The 15,650-nt window shown below is 35.9% G+C and overlaps 1 protein-coding gene across 7 annotated transcripts in view; it reads right to left on the bottom strand.

Annotated features, from left to right (window-relative positions):
- Positions 1–15,650, bottom strand: part of USP46 (ubiquitin specific peptidase 46) — a 74,166-nt gene that overhangs the window by 45,843 nt on the left and 12,673 nt on the right. For all 7 annotated transcript variants that reach the window (XM_074229446.1, XM_074229439.1, XM_074229445.1 and 4 more), the window contains 2 exons: positions 4,903–4,983; positions 825–1,038 (listed from right to left, as the gene is read on the bottom strand). In XM_074229446.1, coding sequence (XP_074085547.1) covers positions 825–1,038; positions 4,903–4,983 — 295 coding nt within the window. The remainder of the gene's footprint in view (positions 1–824; positions 1,039–4,902; positions 4,984–15,650) is intronic.

Here is a 15,650-nt window from a genome sequence, read left to right as displayed (position 1 = left end):
TGCAACACACACCTTTCCAAGTTCCTTTTATTCCTTTTGTCTTCTGCCACTAGAATATAAGGTCCTTGAAGGCAGGAACTATTTTTATTTCTGCTTTTAATTGTATTCCTAGTGGGTCTGGCAAACATTAAGTGCTGATAATTACTTGATAATTGACCTACTTTCCATCAAAGCCTAAAATTGTCTCTCTTTATCTTCTCACTCAGACCAAACAGAATACATCTAATACCTCTGAAAGATCATTCTTAGTCAATTTTTGTGCCATGATCCCTTTTCACAATCTGATGAGGCAAATGGACCCTCAGAAAAATCTTTTTTAAATGTGTAAAATAAACTACAAGAAAACCAAATTTATTGAAATACAGGTATATTTTTAAAAGTTCAATTTTTTATAGAAATGAGATTATAAATTTTGCCTTGATATGGAAACCATTCCTCCATTAAACCCTTTTTGTTATAAAAAGAGGTACCACATTCCTCAAAGTCTATCAGTAGAAAACAAGCTCTAAAAGAATCTATCAAGCTAAGAGAGGGGCTTTGACAATAGGCCTAATAACTAAGTGAGTCAAAGGCTGATGATGTTTGAGGGGGTAGGCAGGAGGAGGTGCAGCTCTTGAGAAAAAACCAATAAGTTAATTTTTTTTAAATATCTAAAAAAATTTGGATTCTCCACTGGCAGAAGAAATGCCACCAACAACATAATGGCAGACCCTTGAGATTGCAGTAGCTTGATTCGCTCAGTTCCTAGCATTAACTTTTTCTCACTTTATAGGAAAACAGGCAAGACCAGTCCTGCTTTAAACAAGGCTTTGCTTTATACTCACCATTCTCCTTTCTTAACCTTGAAATGAACTTCTTTGGTGGAATCACGCCAACTTTTTTCTTCTGAGTAGCAATGCTGTGAAAAAGGTCTGCCAGGCAAGTCAACAGATTTTCCTTCTTTTTCTGCTGGGCCTTGTATGCCAATACATTTTCTCGAAATGGTCGACAGAAGTACAAGGCTTGCAGCACAGAGTTACAGTAGCATGTGTTCCCAAACTGCCAGAGAAAAAGCAGAATATCATGAATCATTTCCCAAAGAGATCTAATTTCTAGAAGATCTTTGCTTCTGCAGACCTTAATACTCAATTCCTATCCAGGTATGTCAATCTGCATCAGTCTACATGTACTAGAACCATAGTACAATCTTTTTATGCATCAATTAAGTCAGTATGGATTAAAAATAGATTAAAAATTACAGATATCCCCACAGATGGTTTTTGGATCTTTTTTTTCAGTCAATAGGTGATATGCTAAATCTCCTAGAATTCTCTCACAGATAATAATATTCTAAGATGACAATTAGCATTATTCTTTCAGTCCTTTCCTTTCAATCCACAGGTAACATACTGTATCTCTCAAAATTCTCTCACAGATGTAATATTTCAAGGTGACAATTAGCACTATAACCCAATGGAAAAACTGGTTGAGTCTTGTTGACTAGGATGATGGGCCATATCTAACAGGTGAAATCTGGTAATGACACTTTGAAATCTGATAAGGACAAATGTTTAAATCCTGTACTTATGTATAGGACATTACAGGAAGGAAAGATATTTTTTCCCTATGGAAAAGACTTAAGGATTTTAGCCAACTGCCAATTCAATATAAACATGAAATGAAGGACTCAAAATGGCAATACTATCTTTGGCTACATAAATAGCAGGACAGGTTCTGGAAAAAATATCTCAATAGATCTCTGCTATGACCAGACCACATCTAAAGAAATATTTCCAACAGGTGCATGATAAAGAGAAGATTAATCAGGATAATTAATTTGAAACTATATCAGATAAGGAAACATTGAAGAAACCAGAGATGCTTAACCTGGAGAAGATAAAACTTAGGGGTGGGGGAAGAGAGGACACGATACCTATCTTTGAACACTTCAAAAGTTGCCATATGGAAGGGGTATTAGATAATCTCTATAATCCCAGAGGATAAGACTAAGATCAATGAGTGGGAATTAGAGGAGGTAGAATTCAACTGCTGATAAAGAAGCAATTTCTAAATGTTACAGCTGTCCAAAAATCAAAAGAGGTACACTAATTTCTCCCTCAGAGAAGTCATTTTAGCAGAAGCTGAACACCACTCACTTGTGAGGGTCAGATGCTCTTAGAGAAATGGAGAGATACTGGTGACTTTGAGCTTTTGAGGTCCCTAGTCACCATCATAAATAGAGTAGATAAAAATAAAATGAAACACAAAAAAGGGGGAAAATCTTTTGAATAAATGCTTTCTTAGCCTTTATCTTTACAAATGAAGTAATTGGAGAAGGGGGGAGACTCTAGCTTTGGTACACAATGTCACAGGAGATATTATCAAGCCCAGAAAGATCATTCAAATGTTCTTATCTCATAGCTGAAGACAGAATTCTCTGTCTGCTAAATCTGAGTTCATTCAAGGTCAAATGGTATTGATGGTTTACAAAGCACTTTATATGTATTTTCTCATTTGATCCTCACAACAACCCCATGAAGTAAGTAATACAACTATTGAGTTTGGGGGTTGTTTTATTACTATTTTCATTTTTGATGAGATCTGTGATTTCATTGGCATAAGAAATTTCCAATGAAGAAAATTCCTCTACCATTAAAAGTTAGTACCTGCTTTTCATCTCATAATATTAGAGGTTTGAGCACACCAAAAAATTAAGTAACTTATCAAAGGTCACACAGTCAATGTATCTCAGAGGTTAGAATCAAACCAAAGTCTTTCTGAAAGCAAGTTCTCTGATTACTGTGTCACTCTACCTCTCAACAACACCATTCTATGAAATATCAGGAAACGGAAGCTAAGAAGCAAGGAATTTTCCCAAAGTTACAGGGTTCATAAGTGACAGAACAGGGACTCAAATCTGACTTCAGACCCAGTGCCTTGTCCTCTTTGAAATAGTAAATAACATACCCTAATTCTTTAAGCCTGTGACTTGTGTTTACCAAGAGGAAGATAGACTCTCTGACTTAGTAGTAATATCAATCCATTAACACCTCAAAGTCCTATAATCTCCTCCTTGCTTCTTTCCAACCTCTTAGTATTACTACACCTGTGACTATAGCCTGAGTGAGAGCCCCACATGACTTCAGTGACAGTGCCTAGGAGAGGATTTCAATGGAGCAAGTTTCTGTAATATATTTCCCTTCTCTGTACTTGAATGATCTTGCCAGGTTTTAGTCTGTACTTACAAAAAAAGAGGGAAATGGAGGAAAAATGGAAAAGATGGAGAAAAAAAGAGGGAAGGGAGATGGGTCAAAGGAGCAAGAAGAAGAAAGGGAGAGGAAGGAGAGGATAGGAAGAGAGTATGAGACAGAGAAAGGGAGGGAAGAGAGGAAAGGAATGATTTCTTTTAAGAAGATAGATGGAACATTAGCTATGAATATGGAAAAATTAACAAGTCTATGCAGAAAGAAAATAAGCATCAGTTTCCATAATTCTTCCTTCTTCCATTCAATGACCTAAATTGTCATTTCTCTCCACATATCATTAATATATTTCTCTTTATAAAGACTTAAACTCCCAGTGATTTCAGTAATGGCCTACCTAGACAAATCTAAGGTAAGGACTGGTACACAAGAGTCCAAGACATTATATTTATATAAAATGTCCACTTCTCACTCAGTTTTAGGCTTCAGTTCCAACCCACAACCACCACTTCCAATTCTAAAACTTTTCTTCTCTCCTTCCAGTCTCTCACTATTACCCCTAGAAGGAGAGTTTAAGGTGGAAGCCACCTGCTTTGTCACACACAAGGAAAGGAGCTGCATTCAGAGTTCTTCTTAAGTTTCAACTTCCACAAAGGAAATGATACATTAACCTTCAGCCACATTATCAGAGAGTGCTACAAGAGTAGCTGTACAGGAGAGTCAGATGTTTCTGAGAGAGTGTTTATGCTCTGTTAAGTCCTTCACCCAAAGAGGCAGATCAGGAAGGGAAACTATAGGGGAGATGGGTTATATTACTTGATCATTTGGCTGTAACCAGCTGGTCTGGAAACCAGAGCCTGGTAGATCGTATGGCGCATAAGGTTTTGCTCTGAGGCAGTTCAAAGGGGATATTCCTAGAGCAGAAGTGAAATGGGGTTTACATAGTGAAATAGGAGTTTACAAAGAATATCTAGTCTTGCTTACCCCACCAGGAGTTGGAATATTTTCTATGTTCACTCCACTGAGGTTAGGAAATCCCATCTACTTCTCAGGATGCAGTTCAAATGTTACTCTCTCCATAAAGTCTGACCTAATTGTCCCCATATCTCTCAGGGTTGGAAATATTTATTTACTTGTACTTTGAATAACAACTTGTTATATTTGCTTTATGGAATTATCTTTTTCTATTTGGTATTGTATTTATTCCTCTATGTATCCTTTACCCTCAGTAATCTCAGAATCTAAAAAGAAAAAATGTTTTATTTACTCTTCATTAGTATCTAACATAGTATTTTATATAAATTTATATTATTTTATAAATACTTTGGAACTTGAATTTAATTAAGCAAAACATTCAGTATTAATGTAAAATATGTGTGTGTATGATTTAGGTAAAAGTGTACCTGTATAGATTTACCTGGAAGGGCCATCAAAATAAATTTAAATTTCTTGTAGAATTGTGTAATTTATCACTAGCTACTGGAAGCTATATAGGTGTGAGAGATCCCTAAAGTACAGCTACAGGAACACAGAAGGCACTAACCCAGACACAGCAGCTAATGTCTGTTTTAAGGTATCTAAAACTGTCTTAAAACGATGAATTGAAGTTGTCCTTACCTCCAGCATGCCATTTTCTGATCTCTAAAACTACCAATGAAAATCATGCAATGGATTCTATGTGGGAGAACAGACTAGAGCAGTAAATGAAAATAATACTTACATTAACCAATCCAAAGTAGTGTTCATTGATTGGAAACTGCTCTGGACCAATGTCTTTTTCCAGAGCAGAGGCATTGGTGCCCTGAAGAAAGAAAAATGATATGTTCATTTTAAAATAAAATAGAAAGATGAAAAAACAAAACCTAAAAAAGTCAGCTCCCAAAAGAAACATTTTCTTTGGTCATAGATATCGAATCTAGTAAGTAGAATAAAAGGAAAGCAAAATGAATTCCAAGTAGTGGGACTTGGCCAGCCCTCAAAGTTTGGAAATAACAGGCAAGCACGATGTTACTTCCATATTACTCTTTCATGTTGGACAATAATGGATCAAAAATAAAAAAGGGACAAAAATTAAGAGTATCTCTCATATTCTGCTGCCCTTCCTTAGTCTGGGCAATATGCTCCTCGTTTCCTCATACCTTTTTTCCTTATCTTCTATTATGTTCTAAAAGAACTCTAGGAAAGAAGTGGTGTAAAACAACAAAGTGGATAAATGATCATAAAATTTCTTTGGAATAAAATGGTGATTTATATGCAAGTTTATCATTGAGAATGGAATATGGGCTACACCATCAATTTCAACATGAAACGAAAGAAGAAAGGAAAGAACAATTAAGACATTTTTTAAAAACAAAGGGAAGTTACGAAAGTTAAAAGAGAAAGTTCATTTACCTCATTTGATCCACACAACAACCCTGGGAGGTAAGGCTATTATTATCTCCTTTTTATAATTGAAGAAACTGAAGAAGACAGAGATTAAGTGACTTGCCCAGGGTCACATAGCTAATACATTTCTGAGGTGTTCTTTAGTCTAAGCCCAGTTCTCTCTATTCAGTGTGCCAACTAGCTGATCAAATAGGGTAATATTTTTTAAAAAGCTCTTAGTTCAATAACTGACCCACAGCAGGAACTTAATAAATGCTTTCTCCCTTCCCCCATGTAAAATTGAGACATTCCCAATAGCAACTACTCAATGAGCCAACTAAAACAGTCCCTCAAACTTTTGCTCAAGGAACAATTATTTCTCTTCCCTGACCTTGGGAAAGAAAGCTTCTTCAACAATGAATCTATTGGCATCAAAGAGAAGTGAGTCAAAGTTTATGCAACAATATGACTTGAACAATGTCAGGAAGAATGGAATCCAAACCAAGTAAATGAACAAGTTCTCTTTGCATGAAACTGGTCAGTGACAAAGCAAAACTGAGGAACTCATCCAAGGATATATGTACCTGCCTACCTTCTTACTTTCAATACTTCAGCTTTTTCAGGTCTTCAGGGATCTAAAATATTGATATTTTTAAAGGCAAGAATTCTGTCTTTTTAATAACTGTTACTGAAAAAAAAAAAACATGATGTGATAGAACTATACATAGACCCGTAAGAAGATACAGAATAAAAGTCTTTTAAAGGTTTGTTGTTCATTGATATATTTTTTACCTTGTCGAATGTTAAAGTTCTTTGAGAGTTGTTCTTATTCTGTAAAGCATCTTATGTTTTGGTTGTTGGTTAAGTTTACAATAAAAAAAAAAATTTGTTTAATGTCATTTTAGCTTGTATTGCTACACACAATTATCATTTCCTGATAATAGAGTAAAATAGCTTCTAAAGAGCTGAATGAATGGAGTGAAAATAGACACAACTGCTATTAGCAACCTTGAAAAGCTGAAATGCAAAAACAACCCACTAGAAAGCAAATAGTAACTTGAAGGGATGGAATTTTTCCACCCTCATCTAAATTGCCTTTTCCTCCTCACTAAATCTACATATTTTATCTCCTGTTTCAATAATCTAATTTCTTTACCTGTCATTTAGGAAAGAAGTTCAATATAATACTGTTTAAATCTATTTTGTCTCTAGTAAAAAATGAGCCTAAATACCTCCAGTTTCTCTTCTTAAGACAAATATCTGCAAAAGATATCAAGAGAAATTCATGTCCCCTAGAACAAAGATTCTTAACCTTTTTTCCCATCTTACACATCTGTGGCACATGTCTCCTGACTCCTACTCAGAATGTTTATAAATAATATAAAATAGGATTACAAAAGGAAATCAATTACATTTAAATACAGTTATCAAAATATTTTTTAAAAATATGCATAGGGGCGGCTAGGTGGCGTAGTCTGGTTTCAAATCCGGTCTCAGACATTTAATAATTACCTAGCTGTGTGGCCTTGAGCAAGCCACTTAACCCCGTCTGCCTTGCAAAAACCTAAAAAAAAAATGCATGCATTGTTATATATTTATATTATTGTAAATGTATATCAAATTGCATAACATCTCAGGAAGGAGAGAAAGGAAAGAAGGGGGAAATCTGGAACACAAAATTTTAAAAAATTAATGTTAAAGGGGCAGCTAAGTGATATAGCAACAGCCCTAGAGTCAGGAGATCCTGACTTCAAATTCAACCTCAGACATTTACTAGTTGTGACTGAAGGGAAAGTCACTTAACCCTGTCTAGCTTAAATATAAAAAGGAAAGATTGTTAAAAAGTATTTTTACATATAATTGGAAAAAAATTATTCATAAAGTTAAAAACAAAACAAGTATATGGACCTCAGATTAAGAATTCCAGCCCTAAGAGATCAAAATGAGTGTTCACTCACCATGATTTCAATCTTATTATTCCTTGTTAGCTCATGCAATGAATAGAAAGCCTCAGAGTCTGAAAGTACTAGCTTCAAGTACTGCTTTTAGCTTTGTCACCTTCACAAAACACTTAACATCCCAAGAAAAATTCTAAGCCTAGAGGCTTAGATTTGTTCTGATCACCATCAGTATCAGCATGAAATCACAGGACAAGAAATAAAAATAAAAACTTCAAATTAAAAAAAATATCAAGTATCAACCATGTTCAAAGGCCTCTGGGGGTTTACAAATGCAAAAACAAAAAGGCCTATCCCCAGGCAAAAAAAAAAAAGGCTGTTTTTGAATCTCTAGCTTCTTTCTGGACTCAACTATTAAACTCCTCTTGAAGAAGACTTTCCTAATGACTCCAGTTATTAGTATTGTCCCCTTCCAGAAATTATTTTGAATTTACTTTTTATATACTTTATAATTGCTTATCTAAGCATATATTGTATTCCCCTGATAGAATGGAAGCTTCTTGAGGTCAGGGACTATTATCCTTTTTTTTTTTTTTTTGGTGTCTCCAGAACCCTATATAGAATAGATATTTAATGTGTTGGCTAAATAGAATTATTTCCCAGGCAATATCACCTTGTGATTCTGAATATGATTTTTGCAGGATACATGTCTAACATAAAATCATAATGCTTAGACCTCACAAAAGGTTTCTCCCTGAGACAGAAATATTTTCAATCTCAAAAATGTAATAAACAAAATAAACTTCACACAATAATTATCTTCCTCAAATCAGTTACTTTCTGATTTAATCATCTAAGAAGCATGTTATTTGAAAATTCCTGGTCCTAATGAAAAAAATGAACTGTGTATAGATAAGAAAAAGATCAACTGATGAATTAACACACAAGAACCAGGGCACAAAAATGGATTAACAATGAAATGGGTAATCTTTCTCATCCTTTGTTTCTGTGTCCATCATTCCTATAATACTATAATAAAATCTTCCTGACTCCAAGCCTAGCATTTTATTCCTTGTGCCACCTAACTGACCCTTTGGAGGAGAATATAACACTAGGTGAAGAATATGGTATCTCTTAGGGGTAGGGCAACTAAATGTAATAGACTTCTGAAGGATCTTCTGCCACAAGTCTCTCCCTACTTGAATCCTCATGGCTACCAGGGATTTTCTGAAAACACAAATATAGTCTATGTCAAACCCCTTCCTCAAATCACAGTGGCTTCCTCAAGAATCAACAAATATGAATTCTTCTGTTTGGCATTTAAAGCTCTTCAGATCTTGACCCCCTTCTCCCCTTCTACTCATCTTAGACATCATTCCCCTATATAATTCAGATCTATTTGCTGTTCCTCAGACATGACAGTCTATCACCTATCTACCTATCTGTATACTAATGAGCTGCCCCCCCCCATACCTGGAATGTTCTCTCTCCTCACCTCTAACTCTTGAAGTACTTGGTTCTCTTCAAAACTCATTAAAATGACCTCTTCTAGAGAAAGGCCTTTTCCCAGTATCCCCAGTGGTTAGTGTCTTCCCCTCAAAAGCATCTTTCCTATATCCTGTGTGTAACTTGCATAAACTATTGAAATTAGATGCTATCTTCTCCATTAAAACATAAGTTCCTGGGGGGGGGGGAATATTTTTTCTTTTGCTTTCCCACCCCCCCAACCCCTATCTGGTGCATGGATAGAACAAGAAGGCTTAAAGATACTCAATAACTGTCATTCAAAATATTTGAAGAATTGCTACTACAGAAAAAAGAATTGGATTTAATCTGCTTAGCCTTAAAGGGCAGAACCAATTGAAATTCAGTGAGACAGATTTAGGTTTGGTTACAAGAAAAACATTCTAATAACTAAGAGTTATTCACATATAGAATGGACTGCCACAGGAGATAGTGGGTTCCCCCTTCCTGGAGGTCTTCAAACAATAGTGGAATGACCCATTTGTTGAAGTAATTCAGGTTTCAAAACCCCAGGGAGAGATTGATTACTCAACATAGTATGCTTTTCTGAAGGGATAAGTAGGAGCCAGAATTTGGGGAAAGTCCTTTTTCCTTCCTGCTTCAAGAAAAGACATAAATGATTCCAAACCCTCTGGAAAAAGAGATCAGATTTGTGGGAAGAGAGACATTTGGGGATGGGGGGGCTCATGTCTTTCCAAAATCTGTTCAACTTCTATCCCTCTTTAGGATCTGGAACCACTGGTATCTTCTCTCAAAGCAGGAAGAAAGACTTCTCCCAAACTCTGCCAAGCTGCCAACTCCACCCCTTGCACAGGCATGCAGTGTTGAGTAATCCTTCTGTCCACTAATGCAGTCTTACCTAATAGCAGCTCACAAACCCTAGGTTATATCTCCTACTCTTCTTTAGACAGGAAACAAAATATCCTTTTAACTGAATTTTAACAACCCATTTGGACTATTAAAAGCCCTTCATGGACAACACAAACTTACATGGAAAATGTTTGTCACAAGATTCTAGTTTTACACATATGGAAAGGTCTAGGCAGCCTTAAGTCCCTTCCAATTCGGATATTGCATGAAATGGAGTTAGATGAGTTTGGAAGCCTAACAACTAAGGAAGACATTACCCTAGGGAGAGGAAATGCAGCTCCCTGAGAACAAGTATGGGACCACAATCTGCTTCATGGTAATTTTGGCAAGATAATTCAAGGACAGGATGGACGAATGAATGAATGAATGAATATAAGAAAAAAGCATTTATAAGGTGTTTAGTAAGTGCCTATGCTGGGTTGTTGTTGTCCAATCATGTCTGAGTCTTCCTGATCCCCTTTAGGGTTTTCTTGACAGACACTGGAGTAGTTTGCCATTTTATTCTTTAGCTCATTTTACAGATAAGGAAACTGAGGCAATGAGGATTATGTGATTTGCCAGGGTCACAAAAAAAGTAAGCATCTAAGACTGAAATTGAAGCTTCACTCTATCCACTTCACCATCTAAACTCCACTATGTTGGGTAGTGGACATACTAATACAAAAAAGAAAATTCCTATCCAATAGAGAAAAATAAGACACATAGAGGGGATAAAGTTCAGAGAACAGGTGGGAGAAGGGAAGAGATCAAGAAAGGCTTCATGTAGAAGGTAGTGCTTGAGCTGAGGCTAGGAATTGCAAAATGAATAAGGAGAGAATAAATTCAACCCAATGAAGACACAAAGAACAAAGACAAATGGAATATTTGTTTAGAACAATAAATGGGCTAATATGACTGCACATGACAGTGAGTGGAAGGGAATAGTGGGTATATGAAGACTGAACAGATAAGAAGGGACCAGAAAGTGAAGAGTTTTAAATACCAAAGAGGAATTTTATAGTTGATTCCAGATGTAAGAAACTCTTGGATTATGTTAGGGAGGGGTGAGATAGACATAGCCAGGCTTGATTGTGCATTAGGAAAATCACTTTGGCAGTCATGTGGAGAATGGATTGGAGTGAGAGCAAACAAAAATTCTCCAAAATAGTTCAGGTGAGAGGTAATTAGGCTTTAGGGGCAATGAGGTGATTCAGTGACTAGAGCACTGGCCTTGGAAGCAGGAGAAGGGGAATTCAAATGCAGCCTCAGACAGTTGCCACTTACTAGCCTGTATGGCCTTGGGCAAATCACTTAACCCTGATTGTCTCACATTCAAAGACATTTCCAGTTGTCTTGATTTATATTGGGCCACTGGACCCAGATAGCTCTGGAGGAGAAAGTGAGACTGGTGATTAAGTACAGCACCCCCCTCACCCAAATCCAATTCATGTGCTTGTCATACATGGCATCACCTCCCCTGTTGTCATGATATTCTTGGAGAATGAAGGACAAACATCACCATCATCAATACAGACCTTAACTAGGGTTATGGGTAAATAAATGGGAGAAGAAAGGATGGAATTGAGGGATGTTGTGGAAAGACATGTGGCAAAATTTCATAAATGATTACTAGACATGTGGGGTAAGAATAAGGAAACAAGAATGACCTGAAAATTTTGATAATAGGTGACGGGAGAAAGGGGTATCTCCAAAATAAGAGGGAAGTTCCGAGAGAGAGAGAGAGAGAGAGAGAGAGAGAGAGAGAGAGAGAGAGAGAGAGACAGAGACATACAGTCAAGTCAGTCAGTCAGTCTCATTGGGCAATTGATTGACACATCCCTCCTAGGAAGAGTTCTCTCATTATTGTGTTAATCTGATTATTTTTTGAAGCACAAAAATAGTGTGTCGGGGGAAGTAATGATATGTGAACAGTAGTAGCAAGGCAGAAAGATGATCAGAGCACATTGCAGTGGGTTTGGAGCTAAGTACAGAGAAGCCTCACCAATCAGGAGAGTTGTGTTGAATTCCCTATGGTAAGAGCTTTCCGGAAGACTTGGTCAGTATAGTATCAGAGGCACTTTCACCTTAGGGAGTTGAAAAAAAGAAGCATTAATAAAGAAGATAAAAGAGTGGCTCAAGAAATAGAACAGGAAAGTATGATATTTCGGAAGGCACAGGAAGAGTAAGTATCCAAAAGGAGGGTAATCACTAAAAGTGTGAAAAGATGGCATGAAGAACAAGTACTTTCCATTCACTGGTGACTTTCAAGAAAATTTCAAGAGAATGTTTGTCCAATACAGTGGTGAGGTTAAAAAATACTTTTCAAGGAATTAAAGGGAGAATGTATAGTTAGGAAATGAGACATTGACTCAAAGTAATAGAAAAATGGTGACATAATAAAATTTAGTAATTGAATTGCCTCTTTTTGTAGCCCTAACAGACTAGCACAATGTCTGGATTATAGTAAGCACTTAATAAATGTTTACTGATAGACTGAATTTAAAAAGAAAAACATAGATATGTTTAAAATATGAAAGAAAATCATTAGAAATAATGCAAAGTAAAAAATAAAGTCAGAATATCAGAATACATATTAGCTATATTTATATTTTTGTTTTGGGCTGAATCTGTGATTTCATAAAATCATACAGGAACTTCCCAGTGAAGAAACTACCTCTACTGATACAGATTATATTTGCTGTAAAGTCTTTCATTCTGAGAATGACTTTGCCTAATATCCTCCAAGTAAACTATATAATTTTTTTTAAAATGTGGACAAATTTTACGTCTACCAATGTGGATTGAGATAATAAAGAGTAGAAGAGAAAGGAAAAACTTAGATTATAAATATATATATACAGATTTTTCAAAACTTAATTAGTTAAATATTAGGTTTAATCAACTTTTCATTATATAAACGTTAATCTCACACAAAAAAACTTGTTATTGTATAAAAAGTTAGTTTTACATAAAAATGACTTTTAAAAAATTAAGGCATTTACCTCCTCTTATCCTACTTGTTTGAAACTCTTGATTCAGGCATTTTCTGAGGAAAGAGAACCCAAAGTAACTTACATATTTGAATCAAAAATAATTTAAAGAAAAACCACACTACAAATATTATTTTCCACCCCCCCCCCCAAATCTATGTGTTGGGCCCCCTTTCAGAATGGTAGAGACAAAGGGCCAACAAGTTTAGGACCATTTCATTACAAGAGTTATTAAAGGAAGTACAGAATGCTATCATTTATTTATTTCATTCAAAAACTGTTTTCTCTTCCTTTTATCTCTCCACTCTATTAAGGGAAGAAACAAAAAAAAAAATTTTGTAATATGCATAGTCAAATAAAACAAATTCCCTCATTGGTCTCTAGTATTTTTCAAAAAAATAAGACTGAGGAATGAAAAGAATAGAGGTGAGGGGAGAAAGACTCAACCATGTAATCACAGCCATAACTAGGAGAAGGTTAAATTAGGCTCTGTTCCAATACTGAAAGTACTGTTCAAGGAAGTATTTCCCTTTCACCACATATCCCACCACAAACCATGTATCCCAGATTAGTTTTTTTAGTCCCACTCATTCCCTTACCCTAGATGCACAAAAACTCTGCATATTCTTAGAAACTACCTGAAGAAACAGAGTTATTGGAATAAGAGATCTAGGATAAAAGCTAATTCTAAATCAATTTGGGAGATAATATTTTATTTAAGAGTTTGAGTAGGGGTATCTAGGTGGCACAGTGGATAGAGTACCAGCCCTGGAGTCAAGAGGACTCGAGTTCAAATCCAACCTCAGACACTTAATGATTATCTACCTGTGTAACCTTGGGCAAGCCACTTAACCCCATTGCCTTGCAAAAAACAAAAATAAAGTCTGAGTGATAAATTTTGAGATAATGTACAAAAAGCCAGGCAAATGGTAAAAACAGTATTCCTGAACATATCTAGTTTGGCTGCTGGCTCTATTTGTTGAAATATGAAATATGTTGAAATGTTTGTTGAAAGACCTCAGTCTAATTGTAAATAACTGTGGAGATAAAAGAGTGTGTGTGGTCAAATTTTCACAGGAGATTAGTAACTGCAATATAGAACCAAAAATGTTTGTTGAATTATTTTTCATTTATATATGATTTCATGTTCCCATTTGTTTCTGGGTTTTTTTTTTTTGACGAATATACTGGGGCATTTAGGTAGTGTACCAGCCCTGCAGTCAGGAGGACTTGAGTTCAATTCCAACCTCAGACACTTAATAGTGACCTAACTGTGTGACCTTGGGCAAGTCACTTGACCCCATTGCCTTGCCAAAAACAACAACAACAACAAAAAGACAAAGATACTACAGGGATTTACCACTTCCTTCTCCAACTCATTTTTACAGACGAGGAAACTGAGGCAAATAGGGTTAAATGATTTGTCCAGGTCACACACATAAATGTCTAAAACTAGATTTGAACTCAGGAAACTCAAGTTTTTCTGACTACTGAACTGGTTGTTATAGGCAATATAAAGACAATAATATCAATACCATTCTCTTAAATCTGATTTAGAGGCTAGGATCCAGGAAAATTTGAAAATCCTGTACCAAAATGATTTGATTATAGAATTATCCTCAGGAAAAAGATCTGACTTGGAATTTTTAATTTCTGAATTTAATCTTACCTTTCAGTACTTAATTAAAAAGGCAAATCAGAACATGGGAATGTATCTATATGTAATATCATTTACAATTATATAATGCAAAAATTTTACTCATTTCTTTTTTTTTCTTTTTTAAGGTTTTTGCAAGGCAGATGTGGTTAAGTGGCTTGCCCAAGGCCACACAGCTAGGTCACTATTAAGTGTCTGAGGCCTGATTTGAACTCAGGTCCTCCTGACTCCAGGGCTGGTGCTCTATCCACTGCGCCACCTCGCTCTATCCACTGCGCCACCTCGCCACCCCGATTTTACTCATTTCTGGCAATAACACCATGTTTAACAAAGGAAAAAGGTTTTTTCTTTAATGTAGAATATTGTGTTTTTAACACTGTTTTGAGGTATTCTTGTTTCTAACTATATACTCTATTCTAACTTTATATCTTTCTTACAATACTCTTCACTGAATGCTAGCAAAAATATGATAAAAGTTAAGTAAATTGGGCTCTATTACCACTTTGTCTTAGCTTTAAAAAAAACTTTTGGGGGCAGCTAGGTGGTGCAGTGGGGGGCAGCTAGGTGGCGCAGTGGATAGAGCACCAGCCCTGGAGTCATGAGGACCTGAGTTCAAATGTGACCTCAGACACTTAATAGTGACCTAGCTGTGTGGCCTAGGGCAAGCCACTTAACCCCATTGCCTTGCAAAAAAAAAAAAAAAAAACTAAAAAAATTTCAAAAGGCGCTTTTTAAAGTACTTGTCAAAATAGAATATTAAATTTGCAGAAAGTTCAAATCCTAGGCTCAAAATCCATTCTGACACTTATTTGATGAGACCCTGGCCTCTGGTCCTCCAAGTGCCTCAAATACTATCCTAGGATTGATCTTCTAAGTTGCAGATAGGTTGGCTTTCCCCATAATGACACAATCACGAATCCTTCATGTATTCAGTATAAATCATTTTCATGTCCCACTATTAAATTTTAGCTTGACAATATGCTTAAAACACAAGTAGAAGCAGGGATTATTTATTCCTATTCTATAAAGAACATGAAAGTCATTGATGGTCAGTCATTTTTGCTCAAAGTAACACTGTCAATTACTGGTAAAACCCAAACCAGAACCCAGAGTCCTAGACGATCACTCTTCAATTGCCCTGCATCATACTCCTTCCAGGCTATAACACAAAGCCAATTCATATAAG

Source organism: Macrotis lagotis, chromosome 3, assembly GCF_037893015.1.
Source record: "Macrotis lagotis isolate mMagLag1 chromosome 3, bilby.v1.9.chrom.fasta, whole genome shotgun sequence".
Classification (NCBI taxonomy): Eukaryota; Metazoa; Chordata; class Mammalia; order Peramelemorphia; family Peramelidae; genus Macrotis; species Macrotis lagotis.
Note: the sequence above shows the minus strand (reverse complement) of the source record. Positions and strands in the feature narration are given on the sequence as shown.